Source organism: Heptranchias perlo, chromosome 26 (genome assembly GCF_035084215.1).
Source record: "Heptranchias perlo isolate sHepPer1 chromosome 26, sHepPer1.hap1, whole genome shotgun sequence".
NCBI lineage: Eukaryota > Metazoa > Chordata > Chondrichthyes > Hexanchiformes > Hexanchidae > Heptranchias > Heptranchias perlo.
In genome coordinates, this window is record NC_090350.1 from 44,541,515 (window position 1) to 44,563,545 (window position 22,031).

The 22,031-nt window shown below is 45.5% G+C and overlaps 1 protein-coding gene across 2 annotated transcripts in view; it reads right to left on the bottom strand.

The window, feature by feature from the left end:
* The window catches only part of LOC137342758 (synaptotagmin-like protein 1), a 156,029-nt gene that overhangs the window by 88,813 nt on the left and 45,185 nt on the right, over window positions 1-22,031 (bottom strand). The window contains exons 1-3 of one of the 2 annotated variants that reach the window (XM_068006935.1): window positions 10,421-10,534; window positions 9,097-9,497; window positions 6,739-6,887 (exon numbers count right to left, since the gene is read on the bottom strand). In XM_068006935.1, the coding sequence (XP_067863036.1) occupies window positions 6,739-6,887; window positions 9,097-9,224 (277 nt within the window). In that variant the 5' untranslated portion in view covers window positions 9,225-9,497; window positions 10,421-10,534. Of the gene's footprint in view, window positions 1-6,738; window positions 6,888-9,096; window positions 9,498-10,420; window positions 10,535-22,031 lie in introns of those variants that run through there. The other variant, XM_068006936.1, reaches the window with a different exon arrangement.

Here is a 22,031-nt window from a genome sequence, read left to right on the forward strand (position 1 = left end):
CCTATTATAGAAAGGATATTATTAAACTAGAAAGAGTGCAGAAAAGATTTACTAGGATGCTACCGGGACTTGATGGTTTGACTTACAGGGAGAGGTTAGACAGACTGGGACTTTTTTCCTGGAGAGTAGGAGGTTAAGGGGTGATCTTATAGAAGTCTATAAAATAATGAGGGGCATAGATAAGGTTGATAGTCAAAATCTTTTCCCAAAGGTAGGGGAGTCTATAACGAGGGGGCATAGATTTAAGGTGAGAGGGGAGAGATACAAAAGGGTCCAGAGGGGCAATTTTTTCACTCAAAGGGTGGTGAGTGTCTGGAACGAGCTGCCAGAGGCAGTAGTAGAGGCGGGTACAATTTTGTCTTTTAAAAAGCATTTGGACAGTTACATGGGTAAGATGGGTATAGAGGGATATGGGCCAAGTGCAGGCAATTGGGACTAGCTTAGTGGTATAAACTGGGCGACATGGACATGTTGGGCCGAAGGGCCTGTTTCCATGTTGTAACTTCTATGATTCTATGATTCTATGATCTGAGCAGTATGTGGACTCCTTATTCTTCCTACCAAAATGCAATACCTCACACATATTGAAATTCATTTGCCAATTACATGCCCATTCTGCAAGTTTATTAATGTCTTCCTGTATTTTGTCGCAGTCCTCCTTGGTATTAACTGTAACCCCCAATTTGGTGATGTCCGCAAATTTTGTAATGGTTTTTTCGATTCCAGAGTCCAAATCGTTTAGGTCAATGGTGAATAACAGTGGTCCCAGCACCGATTCTTGTGGAACACCACTTCCCACCTTTTGCCAGTCTAAGTAACTACCTTTAACCCCTATTCTGTTTTCTGTTTTGTGGCCAGCTAGCTATCCATTCTGCTACTTGTCCCCTGACTCCTCATGCTCTGACCTTAGTCGTAAGTCTACTATGTGGTACCTCATCAAAGGCCTTATGAAGGCCTGTGCTCCAGAACTAGCCGCTCCTCAAGCCAAGCTGTTCCAGTACAGCTACAACACTGGCATCTACCCGACAATGTGGAAAATTGCCCAGCTATGCCCTGTCTACAAAAAGCAGGACAAATCCAACCTGGCCAATTACCGCCCAATCAGCCTACTTTCAATCATCAGCAAAGTGCTATAAAGCAGCACTTACTCACCAATAACCTGCTCATCGATGCTCAGTTTGGATTCGGCCAGGACCACTTAGCTCCAGCTATAAGATTCTCAAAATTCACAGATCCCCCAAAACTCGGAGAAAAACCCTAAATAAAAGGACTTTGTTCTCTTTTCTAACCATTTCAGGGTGATGAAATATTGGGCCGACTCACACATGCGCCGCACCAGGAAGCATCAACCAGGGAAAAGTACTTTTCGAGGAATCCACGTCCTTTAAGGGACTCGCTTCCTCGTAGGGGCGACTATAAGAATTCTGGGAATTCACCTTTTCCCTGAGTATGGAAAACTTTGGCCATTGACTAAAATCCTAAGATGGAAGGATAGGTGAGAGATCACCAGACGAATCAACAACACACACAGTGGGATGTGGGAGAATTACTGCTTCAGACATGTCTCTGTTTTAATGCAAAACCTACAGCAGGTGGTCAACACTCAGCACTAATTCGAAAGGCAGTAGGCCATTGAAAGAGGCAACTGCTCCAGACTTGGTGGGGCCATGTCTTTGTTTTAAAGCAAAACCGATCAACACCTAGGACGTTGGATAAAAAAGGAAGCCTTGTGTGACAAGCTCTAAAAATCGGAATTAACAATGACCCATCGGGAGAAGCAATTGCAACATGATGAGGGACCATCAAAAAGCCATCAAAGATTCTTAAGGACTTTGTAAGAACTGTTTAAACAGACATGAAAGGCCTTTTTTTTAAAGTGACGAAGACCATTGTAAGAGAGGGATATAGAAGTGGAAACTCAAAACCTCTCTCTCTCTCTCTCTGGCTCTTGCTGGCTCTTGTGTTCTGCTTCTCCTGTTCTGCCTGTCTCTGGAAGGAGAGCAGCTTCCAGCAAAACCAACGAACCCTACGTGACTGAACCGGTCAGCCAGACCTGCAAGGGCAAAGCAGTTCAGTTCAGCCAGGAGTTCAACAGCTCGGGAGACGACAGTTCAACAAGGTGAGGGGGCAACAGGAAAGCAGTTCAAAAGAGAAGGTCAGCAGCTCTAGAAGCAGGCCGACACACAAGAAGAAACCAGAGCAACAGCCCCAGTGACCATCAGACACCTCGCGGCAACAAGGGCCTTACGAAACAACCAGCCAAATATTACCACCAACCAACCGGGTAATAATGGGCCACCGCGACCAAAGAAAACCAACTCGGGAGAAAACCGAAGATCCGCAAAGTTTCCACTCTACGATCTATTCCTGACTTACCTCTTGGTGAATTACTGTCAAGGATCCGTTTGGTGAGCATTATCTCTGGTCCTTTAGAGTCCAACTTAGCTGTAAAAGTGGGATTGGGAGGGGTGAGGTATCTTTCTACTGTAATTTCCCTTGTGTGTACCGAAGTGTTCCCCATTTTATTAGAGTGTTAAGATTGTTGTGTTGTATTTTCTCTCTTTAATAAAGGTCAAAGTTTCTTGCACCAAAACCAGTTGTCTGCTGCACTTTGTCACAACCCCCATATAAGTCCAAGGTCTAGAACCCAGGGAGTGGGAGCGATTCGAACCGCACAGAAGTCAGAGGTGAAGCTGACACACACCACCACCCCCTACACAGCCTTGGTCCAAACATGGACACATGGTGAATTCCAGAGGTGATGCAAGAGTGTCTGCCCCTGACATCAAAGCAGCATTCAACCAAGTGTGGCACCAAGGAGCCCCAGTAAAACTGAAGTCAACATTCGCTGCTGATTGCAGGGTTCAGCTCCATTCGCAAATCCTCAGATAATGAAGCAGTCCATGCCTGCATGCAGCAAGACCTGGAAAACAGCCAGGCTTGAGCTGATAAGTGGCAAGTAATATTTATGCCACACATGTCAGGCAATGACTATCTCCAACGAGAGTCTTACCATCTCCTCATGACGTTACCATCGACGATTCCCCCACCATCAACATCCTTGATCAGAAACTCAACTGGACCAGCCACATAACTGCCACGGCTACCAGAGCAGGTCAGAAGCTGGGTATTCTGCGGCGGGTGGCTCACCTCCTGACTCCCCAAAGCCTCTCCAACACCTACAAGGCATGGGTCAGGAGTGGGATGGTATATTCTCCCCTTGCCCGGATGGGAGCAGCTGGAGCAACACTCAAGAAGTTCAACACCATCCAGGAAAAATCAGTCTGCTTGATCGGCACCCCATCCACCACCAGCACACCGTGGCTGCAGTGTGTACCATCTACAGGATGCACCGCAGGAACTCACCAAGGCTTCTTCAACAGCACCTCCCAAACCCGCAACCTCCACCACCTATAAGGACAAGGTCAGCAGGTGCATGGGAACACCATCACCTCCAAGTTTTTCCCTCCAAGACACACACCGTCCCAACTTATGTCCTTCATAAAACATAAGATATAGGAGCAGGAGTAGGCCATATGGCCCCTCGAGCCAGCTCCGCCACTCAATAAGATCATGGCTGATCTCAACTCCACTTTCCCGCCTGATCCCCATATCCCCTGATTCCCTTAGTGGCCAAAAATCTATCAATCGCATTCTTGAACATACTCAACGACTGAGCATACACAGCCCTCTGGGGTAGAGAATTCCAACTCTCTGAGAAGAAATTCCTCCTCATCTCAGTCCTAAATGGCTGACTCCTTCTCCTGAGACTATGCCCCCTAGTTCTAGACTCTCCAACCAGGGGAAACAGCGTCTCAGCATCTTCCCTATCAAGCCCTCTCAGAATCTTATCTGTTTCAATGAGATCACCTCTCATTCTTCTAAACTCATTGTTGCTGGGTGAAAAATCCTGGACCTCTTTACCTGACAGCACTGTGGGAGCACCTTCACCACACGGTCCAGTGGTTCAAGACGATGGCCCACCACCACCTTCTCAAGGGCAACTAGGTATGGGCGATAAATGCCGGCCTTACCATTGACGCCCACGTTCCGAGAATGATTTTAAAAAGTAGCGCCTTTAACATAGCAAAATGTCCCAAGGTCCTTCACAGGAGAGTCAGCAGACAAAATTTGACACTGAGCCACATAAAGAGATATAGGACAGGTGACAAAAAGCTTGGTCAAAGAGGCAGGTTTTAAGGAGCGTCTTAAAAGGAGGAGAGGTGGAGAGGTTTAAGGAGGGAATTCCAGAGCTTAGGACCTAGGCAGCTGAAGGCACGGCCACCAATGGCGGGGCAATGGAAATCGGGGATGCATAAGAGACAAAATTGGAGAAGCGCAGAGATCTTGGAGGGTTGTAGGGCTGGAGGAGGTTACAGAGATATTGCGGGGGGGGGGGGGGTGGGGGGGGACAAGCTCATGGAGAGATTTGAACATAAAGATGAACATTTTAAAATTGAGGGATTGCGGTACCAGGAGCCAATGTAGGTCAACAAGCACAGGGGGTGATGGGTGAAAGGGACTTGGTGTGAGTTAGGATACCGGCAGCAGAGTTTTGGATGAGCTGAAGTATGGGTGGAAGAAGGGTGGCCGACCAGGAGAGCATCGGAATAGTCAAGTCTAGAGGTAGAAAAGCATGGATGAGAGTTTCAGCAGCAGATGGGCTGAGGCAGGGTTGGAGGCAGGCGATATTACAGTGGTGGAAGTAGATATGCAGATGTGGTTGGCGGCATAAAGACAGCTAGGAGCAGGCAGCCACAACAGTATCAGATGCTTCCAGCAACTCCATGGTCATGAGCCAACACCCGTGCCACCTCCATCCAATGAGGCCCCAGTGGATGATCGTAGCTACTACCACACTTACTCTTCCCACTGAGGTAGACCTCGAATGACTCACCGTACGTCATTACACGGGTAAAAAGACATTAGTACCAGATTCACAGTGTAGTTATGGAGAGAAAAACTGTTTCAATTTATTTTAACATGGTCCCGACAGTTTATTTGGAAAGCGGCATATTAAAGGTTGTAACAAATGGGATTTGGCCGTGCTCACTAGTTCAGGAACAGCAGGTGATAATGGCGAACATGGTGTTTATTGGACCAATATACAGTATGCCATTGGACAGGACCCGGATTAGTAATTAAATCATTCAATCAGTAAATGACATGCTAGTCTTACTGGTTGTAGCATGCAGTTCTTTCCCCTCCAATCCTAGGAAGGCCAGTGGATCCCCAAAGCAATTCCTTGCGGCAACTATCAGTGAGCTGATGTGTCAAAAGGAGTGGGGATAAGTTCTGTTGTGCAAAAAGATCAGGGCTAGACCACAGTAGGATGTAATGCAACAATCAAAATGAAACAAAAGGATAGGACCATAGAAGTTTACAGCATAGAAGGAGATCATTCAGACCACCGTGTCTGAACTAACTCTTTGATAGAGCAGTCCAAAAATAATCCTGTTGCCTGCACTTTCTTTGTATCATCTTCTGCTTCAAATATTTATCCAATTTTCCCTTAAAAAGGTGCAATGTTCTCTCCCTCAATCACGCCATGACAAAGCATTCCATGCTGTGACTAGCACCTGTCTAAACAAATTTCTTCTAGCCCCTCTCCTCACTCTCGGTGACAATTTTAAATCGAAGATCCCTCATCTTTGTCTTTCCCTATTCATTCTTTCAAAACTCTTCTTAATTTTAAAATCTTCTATTAAATCTCCTCTTAGCTTTCTTTGCTCCTGTAGAAATTGCCTGCGACAAATTTCAGATCTACATAAGAAATAGGAGCAGGAGTAGGCCATTTGGCCCTTCGAGCCTGCTCCACCATTCAGTAAGATCATGGCTGATCTGAGTCTGGCCATCTGTTCCCCATATCGTTTGACTCCCTTGCTGATCAAAAATTTGTCTAACTCAGCCTTGAATACAGTCAATGACTCAGCCTCCACCGTTCTTTGGGGCAAAGAATTCCGAAGGTTCATAACCCTCTGAGGAGAAGAAATTTCTCCTCATCTCCATCTTAAATGGGCAACTCCTTATTCTGAGACTATGCCCCCTAGTTCTAGATTCCCCTATGAGGGGAAACATCCTCTCAGCGTTTACCCTGTCAAGCCCCCTCAGAATCTTATATGTTTCAATAAGATCTCCTCTCATTCTTCTAAACTCCAGTGGGTATAGGCCGAACCAGCTCAATCTTTCCTCATAAGAAAACCCTTCCATACCCGGAATCAACCTACTGAACCTTCTCTGAACTGCCTCCAATGCAAGTAAATCCTTCCTTAAATAAGGGGACCAAAACCATACGCAGTACTCTAGGTGTGATCTCACCAGCACCCTGTACAGTTGTAGCAAGACTTCCCTGCTTTTATACTCCATCCCCCTTGAAATAAAGGCCAATATTCCATTAGCCTTCCTAATTACCTGCTGCACCTGTATGCTAACTTTTTGTGTTTCATGTACAAGGACACCCAAATCCCTCTGTACCGCAGCATTCTGTAGTCTTTCTCCATTTATATATTTTGCTTTTTTATTTTTCCTACCAAAGTGGATGACTTCACATTTTCCCACGTTATATTCTCTCTGCCAAATTTTTGCCCACTCGCTTAAGCTATCTATATCCCTTTGCAGACGCTTTGTGTCCTCCCCTCAACTTACTTTTACACCTATCTTTGTATCATCAGCAAATTTGGCCACAGTACATTTGCTTCCTTCATTCAAGTCATTGATATATATTGTAAATAGATCTACCTCTTGTTCTTTTCTTCTTGCGAATAGAGGCACGGACAATGTCTGCTCCAAACTGTTTGTCTGTGTGGCGTTTTGCTCGGACTTCCTTGAACCAATCTCCTGTTGCGATTTTTAGCTGTTCCGGATCGAGAAATGATTGTTGCAACTTCCTGCAGAATTCACAAGAGAAAAGGTTTATGGGCGGTAACGAGGTGCTGGTGTCGATAGAAGCGAAACTGGGCCTACTTTGCCAATAATCATCGATGAGATAAGATTCAAGATCATCGTCCTGACCTTCTAAACAAACTTTAGAATGTGGAGGAATGAAATACTTAGGCTTTGAGATCTGCAGGATCGACTGTCCTTTTCATTGTTAGAATTTTAGAATCCAGTCCAAAACTAATGAAGGTCACCTTTATCTGATTAGCCCGGTGCTGCACTTTGCAAGACATTATTCAATTTCCTCGAAGCTACTCCTGCTGAGCTGCCGGAAGTGTGGTGGTCACCCCATTAGCGCTTAAACGGGGCTCCCGCTGCACTCCGGGTGAGGTTATGGTGCTGGAGCAACTCTGTGGAAATTTCCAGCACAAGTCTTATGACACAAAGTTAGTAGAAACAGCAAATATATGGGAGAAGGAAGTTACAAAGGGACATGGACAGATAAAGTGAGTGGGCAAAATTGTGGCAGATGTAGTTCAATGTGGGGAAATGTGAGGTCATCCACTTTGGATCAGAGAATTTTCTAAATGGTGTGAAGCTGGGAACTGTGGAGGAGCAGAGAGATTTAGAGGTCCAAGTACAGAAACGTAATCAAAAAGGCTAATGGCCTTTATCTCAAGGGGGCTGGAATACAAAGGGATGGAAGTTATATTACAATTATACAAAGCTCTGGTTAGACCCCATCCAGAGTACTATGTTCAGTTCTGGGCGCCACACCTCAGGAAGGATATATTGGCTTTGGAGGGGGTATAACGCAGATTCACCAGAATGATAACGGGGCTTAAAGGGTTAAATTATGAGGACAGTTTGTTTAAACTTGGCTTGTATTCCCTTGAGTATAGAAGGTTGAGGGATGACCTAATTGAGATGTTTAAAATGAAAAAAAGGAGTCAATAGGGTAGATATTATTTCCTCTGGTGGGGGAATCCAGAACATGAGAGCATAATCTTAAAATTAGAGCTAGGCCATTCAGTAGTAAAATCAGGAAGCACTTTTTCACACAAAGGGTAGTGTAAATCTGGAACACTCTCCCCCAAAAGGCTGTGGATGCTGGGGGCCATTTGGGGCTTTCAAAACTGAGATCAATAGATTTTTGTTAGGTAAGGGTATTAAGAGATAGTGTTCAAAGGCGGGTAAATGGAGTTGAGGTACAGATCAGCCATAATCTATTTGAATGATGGAACAGGCACGAGTTAATTCTGGGACTCTGAATCTGAGGGCAGAGTACGAGTAATAAAAAGAATATCGGGTCAGGATCTCAGTTCTGTGTTTCAAGAAAATGATTGCAGTAATGGGCCATAGTTACCATTTGGTGATGGGTCATGGTTTCTGCTTAGTAATGGATGATGGTTAATGCTTGATAATAAATCAAAGTTATTGCTTAGTAAAGGGTTACGGTTACTACTTCATAATTGTTTGACAATGGTTATAGTTATTGCTTGGTACTGATTACCATTTGGTAAATGGTCACTAATACTGTTTGGTAATTGGTGATAGTTACCATTTGATAACTGATTATGGTTACCATTGGTTAATTGTTCATAGCTCTTGCTAATGGGTCACTGTTACCAGTTGGTAACTTGTCCTGGCTACTACTTGTTTGTATCTAAATATTTACTGAAAATACCAGTATACATTATTGCGATTGGTTGGTTGAGATAGCCAATCATTGCAAAGCCTCAGTAATCACTATTTAGCCTCTTAATAATCTGTTAACAGGGTCCCTGAACAACCCCCCACCCCACCCCCAAAATGCATTCAGATTATTGTCAAAGTTCAGTAGAGATTTTTGAGCATGGTAGAGATTAAGGAAACCATATTTCATTCAGGCACAAATGACCCTCATGATATCACAAAGTCCAAGCAGAAGATCACATTGGACCATTTGCAAGTTGCTTGTGCTATTTCAGTAACCCTGCTGTTAAAAGCTAATTCATGAATTTTGCATTAGTTGAATGGGTTTTCTGGTGTCACAACTTGTTTTCCATCACTAGCCTTAAAGGCCATTGCTAAAACTAGCACGAAGTTGCATAAGATAATAGCCCTCAAATATAACATTCTCTGCTGGAAAAGGTGGAATAATGAGTCAAGTCTATTTGTCAGAATCTCTGCGAATGAGATTAGATTGGATGTAGAAAATCTGAATTTCCTTTTGCTCACTTGATGCGTTGGTCCTCTAATAAACGGAGTTCGGTGTCACGGGACAGGACTTGTACAATCACATCCTGCTCTTCATCCGTTAGGAAATTCAAATCAATCAGTTCCTCAACGTTGAACTCTAACTCCATGACAAGATATCCAACACCAGACAATTCTTCAGGAAAGATCAGCAGCAAACTCTAGCTAAGCTTTGTGGTGAAGATGCTTTAGTGTCTTGCCAAACAGTTTAGCATCTTGCAGCCTAGTTGAGAATGTTTCTAATAAGCTCCAGGCCTCACAGGGCTGGCAATGAAGCAACATCCATCCAGAGCCCAATGCTGCTTATTTCTGAGGAGTGAAAAAGCAGAAATCTTCATCAGGTCCCAATTATTTCTTCATGTGCTGGTTCTGGGCAACGATCACTGCAAACAAACAGAGAGAATAGTGAAAAGTTACTCCATTAGCAGATTTGCGTTGTGCCTTGGGATAAAGTGATCTACATACCACACAATGTGAAAGATCAGTTCTGTAACTGAATGTTAAGGCAACATTATTGAAGGGTAGGAATGTGCTTACCCCACCTCAGGAACAGTGTATTAGCCAAAATGTACACTCCAAAACTGCCCGGCTCCAGCCCAGCATCCCAACATGTACACACTCACAGTAACATCCATGAACACGCCCCTGCAAACATAGGCCCACGAACACCCCCCCCGCAAACATAGGCCCACGAACACCCCCCCGCAAACATAGGCCCACGAACACCCCCCCGCAAACATAGGCCCACGAACACCCCCCCTGCAAACATAGGCCCACGAACACGCCCTCACCAATATCCCTGAAACACATTCACATCAATATCCCTAGCACACATCTACTAACACTCACAAGCATGCTTCCACACAAAGCCATGACATATTAATACCCACCCACTCATATGGCTGGTTTCACTCACATCACAAACACACTCTCACTCACATTAACACTCTCTCAGCCAAACACACACTCACTGTCACTAACAGATTCTCAATAACTCATACTATGTCCCTCACATTCAGTCATACTGCCTCATTCTCACACCTTAGTCCATGAATCTACTTGTGACTGATGTAAATTGCAGAGACTAGCAGCTTGGCCTGTTCCTTTGCTGAAGTATTTGTTCCCCCTCCCTTAACCTTTTCAACACGCTATCAAAGTTACTTCTCTGTAATTACCCGTGAGGCCTAATAAACACTGTAACCCATTGAGACTGTTGGGAGTCCTGTGAAGTATGACCAGAGCTCACTACAGGATCAGAACTGGGTAATTGCTCAAGTGAGCTTGTTCATTTCAAGATGACATTTACCTGATCAATTTAGACAAATTCATGGGAAGGAAGGCTCCACGAGCAGGGAAGAAGTAAAGCCTCTAAACAAGACAGCAGCTGTACAATTGTGAAAGTTGTCTTAAGTGACTTTGAGTTTGCATCAGCACAGTCAGGTTGTGACACCACAGATAGGAAATCTAACCACAAGGTGTAGAGAGAAAAACAGGACCGGATTTCTGTCAGAAATGGAATGAGTTTTAAATATGACTTCAGCCTGTGATGCAGCCACAAACTCGCAAACTTACTCATACTACACTGTGCACACTATAACTCACGCTCATACTGCACTGTACACACTGTAACTCACACTCATACTGTACTGTGCACGTTGCAACTCACACTCATACTGTACTGTGCACGCTATAACTCACACTCATACTGCACTGTACACGTTGCAACTCACACTCACACTGTACTGTGTACACTGTAAACTCAGTTATACTGTACTATGCACACTGTAAACTCAGGTCTACTGTACTGTGCAGACTGTAAACTCAGTTCTACTGTACTGCATATACTAAACTCAGTTCTACTGTATTGTGTACACTGTAATGTCAGTCATACAGTATTGTGCACACTGCAAACTCAGTTCTACTGAATTGTGCACACTGTAAACTCAGTTCTACTGTATTGCGCACACTGTAAACTCAGTTATACTGTAATGTGCACACTAACTCACATTCATACTGTACTCTACACACTATAACTCACATACTGTACTGTGCACACTATATCTCACACTCAAACTGTATTGTGCACACTATAACTTCACTCATACTCTACTGTGCACACTGTTAACATATTTATACTGTAATGTGCAGACTGTAAACTCTGTTATACTGCATTGTGCACACTGTAATCTCAGTTATACTGTACTGTCCACACTGTAAACTCATTCATACTATATTGTGCAGACTTTAAACTCAGTTATACTGTATTGTGCACACTGTAAACTCAGTTATACTGTATTGTGCACACTGAACTCAGTTCACTTATGAACAAGGCCCTTGCTATCCATGAGCTTATTGTGGATGATTGCATCGACATCATGGCCTTGACGGAAACTTGGCTGATGGGTGATGATACCTTTCCCCTTAATGAAGTCTCCCCGCCTGTCTATGTCTTCCACCACTTGCCCGACCCAGATCGCCGTAGTGGCGGTGGGCCCTTAACACCAAATCACACTTTGGTGTTATACTCCTCTAGAACCTTCTCTTCCTTTGAATATCTCACCTTGTTCCACCCCTCTTGCATCTCCTTTAAAATCCTCGTTCTCTACCGCCCACCCAAGTACCACGCTAAGTTTCTCACCGAGATATCTTTGCTGTTTTCCTCCCTCAGCCTCTGCATCGAGCGACTTCTTGTCCTCGGTGATTTCAATCTCCATCTCAACTCATCGTGCTCTCTCTCCTCTGAGTTCACTGCCCTCCTATCCTCCCTTAATCTCTCCTTCCATATAAATTCCCCAACCATTTTCACGGCAACGACCTCAATCTTGCCATCTCACATGGCCTCTCTACTCCCATCGTGTCAATCACAGATAAGGGCATCTCTGATCACTTCCTTGTATCCCTCTCCACCCACATCACCCTTCTCCCTCTCAACCCCACTTCCTTCTGTGTCCGGTCCTGGAAAAAACTCTCCCCTAAGTCACTTACAACGCCACTTTCAAATTCCCAATTGTCTAGCCTTTGGCCCTCCATTCACCGCGACATTTCTGCAGCGACCAATCTGCTCAATCATACCTTCACCTTCACCTTTGATGCCCTTGTCCCCGTTAAAACCATTACTCGCTCTCACCCTGGTCGGTCCCCCTGGTATGGCCTTCATCCCTTCTCCCTTAAGTCCAAGGAACGCAGACTTGAATGTTTATGGTGGACAACTGGTTTAGACATTCATCGCCGGGTCTGGCTGGATCACATAAAGCACAATCGGGTCCTGCTCTCCTCTGCCAAAACTGCTCACTATTCCAGGATCATCCTGGAATGCAAAGATAGCCCCCGGCTTCTCCTCCACTACAAACCATCTTCTCAAACCCCTCTCCCCTGCCTCCTCCACCCTCACCTCCAACCAAATGTGCAAGGAATTCATGGATTTCTTTGTCACTAAGATTGAGACCATCCGTTCAGCTGCCTCTGCCTCTTCCCTCCCCTCCCCTACCCCACCGAGCCAAGCTTCCCCTACAGTTCCCCCTGCCCTAGCCTTGAACTCGCATTTTTCTCTAGTTTCTCTCCTATCTCCCCTCATGCCCTTTCCAAGCTCATCTTGACCATGAGACCCACCTCCTGCTCCCTCGACCTTATTCCCACCAAACTGCAGACCACCCAACTTCCCTTCCTGGCCACCATGTTAGCTGATATCGTTAACGGTTCCCTCTCCTCAGGTACCTTCCCCCTCCCCTTCAAATCTGCCATCATCATCCCCTCCTCAAAAAACCCACCCTTTACCCCTTAGTCCTTGCAAACTATCCCCATCTCCAACCTCCCTTTCCTCTCCAAAGTCCTTGAACATGTTGTCGCCTCCCAAATCCATGCCCATCTTTCCCGCAACTCTACGTTTGAATCCCTCCAATCAGGTTTCCACCCCTGCCATGGTACTGAAACGACCCTTATCAAAGTCACAAATGACATGCTATGTGACTGTGACGATGGTAAACTATCACTCCTCATCCTTCTCGACCTGTCTGCAACCTTTGACACGGTTGACCACACCATCCTCATCCAATGCCTCTCCTCCATCATCCAGCTGGGTGGGACTGCGCTCACCTGGTTCCATTCTTATCTATCCAGTCGTAGCCAGAGAATCACCTGCAATGGCGTCTCTACCTGCCCCTGCACTGTTACCTCTGGAGTCCCCCAAGTATCTATCCTTGGCCCCCTCCTATTTCTCATCTACATGCTGCCCCTCGGCGACATCATCCAAAAATACGAAGTCAGATTCCACATGTACGCTGATGACACCCAGCTCTACCTCACCATCACCTCTCGACCCCTCCACTGTCTCTCATTTGTCATAATGCTTGTCCAACAAAAATTTCCTCCATCTAAATATTGGGAAGACCAAAGCCATTGTCTTTGGTCCTCGCCGCAAACTCTGTTCCCTAGCCACCAACTCCATCCCTCTCCCTGGCCACTGTCTGGGACTGAACCAGACCGTTCGCAACTTTGCTGTCCTATTTGACCCTGAGATGAACTTCCGACCACATATCCACTTCATCGCCAAGACCGCCTACTTCCACCTCTGTAACATCGCCCATCTCCGCCCCTGCGTCAGCTCATCTGCTGCTGAAATCCTCATCCATGCCTTTGTTACCGCTAGACCGGAGTATTCCAATGCTCTCCTGGCTGGCCTCCCATCTCCGCCCCTCCATAAACTTGATCTCATCCAAAACTCTGCTGCCCGTATCCTAACTCGCACCAAGTCCCGTTCTCCTATCAACCCTGTGCTCACTGATCTACGTTGGCTCCCGGTCTGGGAACACCTCAATTTTAAAATTCTCATCCTTGTTTTCAAATCCCTCCATGGCCTCGCCCCTCCCTTTCTCTGTAACCTTGTCCAGCCCTACAATCCTTCGAGGACGCTCCTCCAATTCTTGCTCTTGCGCATCCCCGATTTTAATCACTCTACCATTGGCGGCCGTGCCCTCAACTGCCTGGGCCCTAAGCTCTGGAACTCCCTCCATAAGCCTCTCCGCCTCTCTACCTCTATCTCCTCCTTTAAGACACTCCTTCAAACCTCCCTCTTTGACCAAGCTTTTGGTCACCTGTCCTAATACCTCCTTATGTGGCTCGGTATCAAATTTTGTTTGATAACACCTTGGGATGTTTCACCACGTTAAAGACACTATATAAATGCAAGTTGTTGTTGTTATACTGTACTGTGTACACTATAAAATCAAGTTATACTGTACTGTGTACATTGTAAACTCAGTTATACTGTAATGTGCACATGGTAAACTCAGGTATACTGTACTGTGCACATGGTAAACTCAGTTATTATTGTATTGTGCACACTGTAAACTCAATCATATTGTACTGTGCACACGGTAAACTCAGGTATACTGTACTGTGCATACTGTAAACTCGTTCACCTGACGAAGGAGGAAGCCTCCGAAAGCTTGTGAATTTAAAATAAAATTGCTGGACTATAACTTGGTGTTGTAAAATTGTTTACTACTGTAAACTCAGTTATATTGTATTGTGCACACTGTAAACTCAATCACACTGTACTGTACACACTGTAACTTAAGTTTTCCTGTACTATACACAGTGTAATCGCAGTTATACTGTATTGTGCACACTGTAAACTCAGATATCCCCATACACCAATGCAGGAGCAGATATCCCCTCACTGCAACACAAGAGCAGATATCCCCTCACCCCAACACACAGATAGCCCCACACGTCAACACAAGGCCATATATTCCCTCACCCCAACACAAGAGTTGTCATCCCCATGCCCCAACACGAGAGCAGATATACCTCCACCCGAACACGAGAACAGATATCCCCCCACCCCAACACGAGCAGATATCCCCACACCCAACATAACAGCACATATTCCCCCCACCCCAACACAAGCAGATATCCACAAACCTCAACAAGAGCAGATGCCCCACACCCCAACATGAGAGCAGATATCCCCTCAACAGCAGATATCCCCACACCCCAACATGAGAGCAGATATCCCCTCGCCCCAATACCAGAGCAATATCCCCACTTCCCAGCTCGGTTGGTAGCACCTTGCCTCTGAGTCAGAAGGTCGTGGCTTCAAGTCCCACTCCAGAGACACATAATCCAGGCTGACATTTCAGTGCAGCAATGAGGAAGTGCTGCACTGTAGGAGGTCATAGAGTTATAGAGTCATAGAGTTATACACCACGGATAGAGGCCCTTCGGCCCATCGTGTCCGCGCCGGCCATCAGCCCTGTCTACTCTAATCCCATATTCCAGCATTTGGTCCGTAGCCTTGTATGCTATGGCATTTCAAGTGCTCATCCAAATGCTTCTTGAATGTTGTGAGGGTTCCTGCCTCCACAACCCTTTCAGGCAGTGAGTTCCAGACTCCAACCACCCTCTGGGTGAAAAAGTTCTTTCTCAAATCCCCTCTAAACCTCCCGCCTTTTACCTTGAATCTATGTCCCCTTGTTATAGAACCCTCAACGAAGGGAAAAAGCTCCTTAGTATCCATCCTATCTGTGCCCCTCATAATTTTGTACACCTCAATCATGTCCCCCCTCAGCCTCCTCTGCTCCAAGGAAAACAAACCCAATCTTCCCAGTCTCTCTTCATAGCTGAAGCGCTCCAGTCCTGGTAACATCCTGGTGAATCTCCTCTGCACCCTCTCCAAAGCGATCACATCCTTCCTGTAGTGTGGCGACCAGAATTGCACACAGTACTCCAGCTGTGGCCTAACCAGTGTTTTATACTGTGCTGTCTTTCAAATGAAAGGTTAAACCAAGGCTCCATCTGTCCTCTCAGGTGAACATAAAAGATCCCATGACACTATTTAAAGAAGAGCAGGGGAGTTCTTCTGGTGTCCCGGTCAATATTTATCCCTCAACTAACATCACTACAAATGGATTATCTGGTCATTAACCTCACTGCAGTTTGTGGGATCTTGCTGTGTTCAAATTGGTTGTCATGTTTCCCTACATTACAACAATGACTACACTTCAAAAAAATAATTGGCTGTAAAGCGCTTTGGGACATAATGAGGTTGTGAAAGGTGCTATAGGAATGCAAGTTTGACCTTTATTTCTTTATTAAGATGGAGGAATGGGCTAAAATTTGGCAGATGGAATTCTATGCCTGTGTGAGGTGATGCATTTTATTTAAAAAAACTAACAGCAGTAATTACACAGTGAATGGAAATAGGCTTAGTGCTGTAGAAGAGCGGAGGGATTTGGGGGGACAGGCTCACATGACATTAGATTCATAGAATCATAAAATGGTTGCAGCACGGAAGAAGGCCATTCAGCCCATTGAGTCTGTGCTGGCTCTCTGCAAGATAAGTTATGCTAAAACTTTATAGATCACTGGTTAGGCTCTAGCTGGAGTATTGTGTCCAATTCTGGGAACCACACTTTAGGAAGAATATCAAGGCCTGGGAGAGAGTGCAGAGGAGATTTACTGAAATGGAACCAGGGATGAGGGATTTTAGTTGCGTGGAGAAACTGGAGAAGCTGGGATTGTTCTCGTTAGGACAGAGAAGGTTAAGGGGAGATTTAATGGAGGCATTCAAAATTATGAAGGATTTTGATACAGTAAATAAGGAGAAACTGTTTCCAGTGGCAGAAGGGTCGGTAACCAGAAGACACAGATTTAAGGTAATTGTGTCAAAAGTGGCAAGTAACATTCGCGCCAGACAAATGCCAGGCAATGACGATCTCCAACAAGAGAGAGTCTAACCACCTCCCCTTGACATTCAACAGCATTACCATTGCCGAATCTCCCACCATCAACATCCTGGGGGTCACCATTGACCAGAAACTTAACTGGACCAGCCACATAAATACTGTGGCTACAAGAGCAGGTCAGAGGCTAGGTATTCTGCGGCGAGTGACTCACCTCCTGACTCCCCAAAGCCTTTCCACCATCTACAAGGCACAAGTCAGGAGTATGATGGAATACTCTCCACTTGCCTGGATGAGTGCAACTCCAACAACACTCAAGAAGCTCGACACCATCCAGGACAAAGCAGCCCACTTGATTGGCACCCCATCCACCACCCTAAACATTCACTCCCGTCACCACTGGCGCACTGTGGCTGCAGTGTGTACCATCCACAGGATGCACTGCAGCAACTCGCCAAGGCTTCTTCGACAGCACCTCCCAAACCCGTGACCTCTACCACCTAGAAGGACAAGGGCAGCAGGCACATGGGAACAACACCACCTGCACGTTCCCCTCCAAGTCACACACCATCCCGACTTGGAAATATATCGCCGTTCCTTCATCGTCGCTGGGTCAAAATCCAGGAACTCCCTTCCTAACAGCAGTGTGGGAGAACCTTCACCACACGGACTGCAGCGGTTCAAGAAGGCGGCTCACCACCACCTTCTCAAGGGCAATTAGGAATGGGCAATAAATGCTGGCGTTGCCAGCGATGCCCACATCCCATGAACGAATAAAAAAAAGGGCCAGAGGTGAGATGAGGTGAAATTTTTTAAGCAGTGAGTTGTAATGATCTGGAATGCACTGCCTGAAAGGGTAGTGGAAGCAGATTCAATAATAACTTTCAAAAGGGAATTGGATAAATACTTGATGGGGAGAAAATTGCAGGGCTATGGGGAAAGAGCAGGGTAGTGGGACTTATTGGACAACTCTTTCAAAGAGCTAGCATAGGCACTATGGGCCAAATGGCCTCCTTCTGTGCTGTAAGATTCTATAAATAGAAGCAAACTATTTCCAGTTGTGGGGTCAAGAACGAGGTGCCATTGATACAAGATTAAATTTAAGAGATTTAGAACAGAGGGCAGAAGAAACTTCTTCATAGAGAGCTGTGAGGCTGTGGAATTCGTTTCCAGGGCTCGTGAGGCGGAAACTATGTCAATTCAAAATTAGTTTGGATAGGGGAACGAAGGAAAAGCGGATGAAGGGATATGGAACAGGATGTGTAAATGTGATTAGAACTATTTGCTCGCGTGGAGGGTAAACACCAACATGGACTGGATGTGTTGAATGGCCAGTTTCTGTGTTGTCACTTTTATGTATTTCTGTAAGGTATAGGACCTACAATAACTATGCCCACACTTTTGAAAGGTTTTTTAATGATGGATAGGGTTCCAGTAGAGGTTTGTTTCAGTCCCTGGTTTATCCACACATGGACATTGATCACACTGTGGAAAATTCAGAAGTGTCTTTCAAGATACTGGGGCAAAGAAAGTGCTGTACTCTGCCTTTTATACATTTTACCCGAAAGCCCTGTGGCAGGGTGAATATGGGCTACACTAGTAAATCTTTGGAAACCATAGTATGTTGGAACTCTTCCTGTCCCTCAACAGACTGCACTTGTAATCTCAGAATAAAAGTCTGTTCTCATAATTATACTAACCCATTGGTTCAGGATGTGGAGCTCAAATGCTGCAAACCTTCCAGAACATCAGGGTCAGTCTACTGAGTCTTTGCGAACTCTTATCGGTCCAAACTACCTAAGTAGCACTGGTTGAATATTTAGCTTGGGACAGTTTGTGGGATATGGTTTGGGGAAGCCTCGGTCCCTTGACTCAGCATCTCTGTGATATTTGAAGTCTCCTCATTCTGGGACCATCTGTCTCAGGTGCTGTGTGAACAGGGTTTGCTGGTGATGTTTACCCTTTCTCAGAACATAAAGACAGGAACCGGCTGACAACACGTATTTCTATACCTGTTGCTATAATGGAAACCTGGCTTAAAGAGGGGGATAATTGGCAGCTCAATATCCCTGGATATAGAGTTTTCAGGGATGTTAGAGTGGGTGATAAAAAAGGAGGAGGAGATAGCATTATTGGTTAAAGAATCAATTACAATTGTGAGAAGGGATGATATGCAAAATGGATCATCAATTGAGGCCATATGGGTTGAGCTAAGAAATAAAAAAGGGGCAGTCACACTACTAGGAGTGTACTATAGACCCCCGAATAGCGAAAGGTAGATAGAAGAACAAATTTCTGAGTGCAAAAATAAGAAGGCAATAATAGTAGGGGACTTCAACTACCCTAACATCAACTGGGATTCAAACAGTGTGAGGGGCACAGAGGGCGCAAAATTCTTGATCGGTGTCCAGGAGAACTTTTTTAGCCAGTACGTGACAAGCCCAACAAGAGGGGATGCAATTCTAGATTTAGTCCTGGGAAATGAAGATGGGCAAGTGGGTGAAGTGACAGTGGGTGACCATATTGGGGATAGTGACCATATTTCAGTTAATTTTAGCATTATTATGGAAAAGGACAGAGTTAAATCAGGAGTAAATGTTTTAAATTGGGGGAAGGCAAATTTTACAGCACTAAGAGGTGATTTGGCAGAAGTGGACTGGACACAACTACTTGAGGAGAAATCAGTGGCAAGCCAGTGGGAGGCACTAAAAAGTGAAATTCTACGGGTACAATGCAGACACGTCCCCTCAAAGAAAAAGGGTGGCACTGCCAAATTTAGAGTCCCCTGGTTGTCTAGAAGTATACAGGGCAAGATAAAGCAGAAAAAGAAAGGTTATGACTGTCACAGGAAACTAAATACTGCAGAAAGCCTAGAGGAGTATAGAAAGTACAGGGATGATGTAAAAAAGGAAATAAGGAAAGCAAAGAGAGGGCATGAAAAAATATTTGCTAGTAAGATTAAAGAAAACCCAAAGATGTTTTATCAGTACATTAAGAACAAGAGGATAGCTAAGGAAAAGGTGGGACCTATCAGGGATGATAAGGGTAACTTGTGTGTAGAAGCAGGGAATGTGGGTAGGGTTTTAAATGAATATTTTGTCTCCGTATTCACAAAGGAAAGGGATGATCTGGACCTAGTAGTTAAAGAGGAGAGGTGTGAAATATTGGATAAGGTAAACATAACAAGAGAGGAAGTACTAGAGGGACTGGAATCCTTGAAAGTTGATAAGTCACCAGGGCTATCGAAGGAAGCCAGGGAGGAAATAGTGGCTGATCTGATCATTTTCGAATCCTCACTTTATATAGGGGAGGTACCGGAGGACTGGAAGACTGCAAACGTAGTACCATTGTTTAAAAAGGGTACGAGGAAAAGGCCGAACAATTATAGGCCGGTCAGTCTTACCTCGGTGGTGGGCAAACTATTAGAATCAATACTGAGAGATAGGATAAACGGTCACTTGGAAAGGCATGGTTTAATCAGGGATAGTCAGCATGGATTTGTTCAGGGAAGGTCATGCCTTACAAATCTGATTGTATTCTTTGAGGAAGTGACAAGGAGGATTGATGAGGGTAGTGCAGTGGATGTTATCCACATGGATTTTAGTAAGGCATTTGACAAGGTCCCACATGGCAGACTGGTCAGAAAGGTAAAAGCCCATGGGATACAGGGAAATGTGGCGAATTGGATCCAAAATTGGCTCAGTAACAGGAAACAAAGGGTAAAAGTCGATGGATGTCTTTGCGAATGGAAATCCGTTTCCAGTGGTGTGCCACAGGGCTCAGTGTTGGGTTCCTTGCTGTTTGTGGTATATATTAATGATTTGGACTTGAATATAGGGGGCATGATTGGCAAATTTGCAGACGACACAAAAATTAACCGTGTAGTTGATAGTGAAGAGGACAGCTGTAGACTGCAAGAAGATATCAATGGGTTGGTGGAGTGGGCAGAAAAGTGGCAAATGGTCAACCCGGAGAAGTGTGAGGTAATGCACTTAGGGAGGGCAAACAGTAAAAGGGAATACGCAGTAAACGGGAATATATTGAGAGGGGTAGAGGAAGTGAGAGACCTTGGCATGCATGTGCACAGGTCCCTGAAGTGGCAGTACAGGTAGATAAGGTTGTGAAGAAGGCATACGGAATGCTCTCCGTTATTAGCCAAGGTATAGAATACAAAAGCAGGGATGTAATGATGGAACTGTATAAAACGCTGGTAAGGCCACAGCTGGAGTATTGTGTGTAGTTCTGGTCACCACATTACAGGAAGGACGTAATTGCACTGGAGAGAGTGCAGAGAAGATTTACAAGAATGTTGCCAGGGCTTGAAAATTGCAGCTACGAGGAGAGATTGGACAGGCTGGGGTTGTTTTCCTTGGAGCAGAGGAGGCTGAGGGGAGACTTGATTGAGGTGTACAAAATTATGAGGGGCCCAGATAGAGTAGACAGGAAGTATCTGTTTCCCCTAGCGGAGAGTTCAAGAACTAGAGGAAATAAATTTAAGCTGATTGGCGGAAGGATTAGAGGGGGCATGAGGGAAAACTTTTTTACCCAGAGGGTGGTGGGTGTATGGTAGAGGCAGGGACCCTCAACTCTTTTAAAAAGTACCTGGACCTGCGCCTAAAGTGCTGTAAGCTGCAGGGCTATGGACCGGGTGCTAGAAGGTGGGGTTAGAATGGGCACCTAGTTGTTCTTTGAGCCGGAGCGGACACGATGGGCCAAATGGTCCCCTTCAGTGCTGTATCTTTTCTATGGTTCAATGGTTCTAAGTGGTCGGCGTACCCGATTGCCCAAAGGGAACCCCAGATGGTTTGTGTCGGAGGTTGACAAGTGAGAACATTGTGGGGAGAACCTGATGGTCTGAAGGGGGCCATGGGCAGTTTAAGGGCCCTTCGCCCTCAAGACTGCCAGACCGTGACAACCCCCCAATTCTGCCTGACCCTGGTCTCCCAGTACTTCCAGAATCCCCTCCCCAATCCTCTTAGACCCCACGGCACCTTCCTCAAGCATTCCCTCAAACGTCTGAATCCCAGGACCCAACATCCCTGTGTTCACAAATCCCTTGACTGTCCTCTCAGTGTAACCAGACCCCTGGACCTCCCTCTCCAATGCTCCCAGACCCCGGGACCTTTCTCTCCAATGCTCCCAGACCCCGGGACCGCCCTCTCCAATGCTCCCAGGCCCCGGGACCTCCCTCTCCAATGCTCCCAGATCCTGGGACCTCCCTCTCCAATGCTCCCA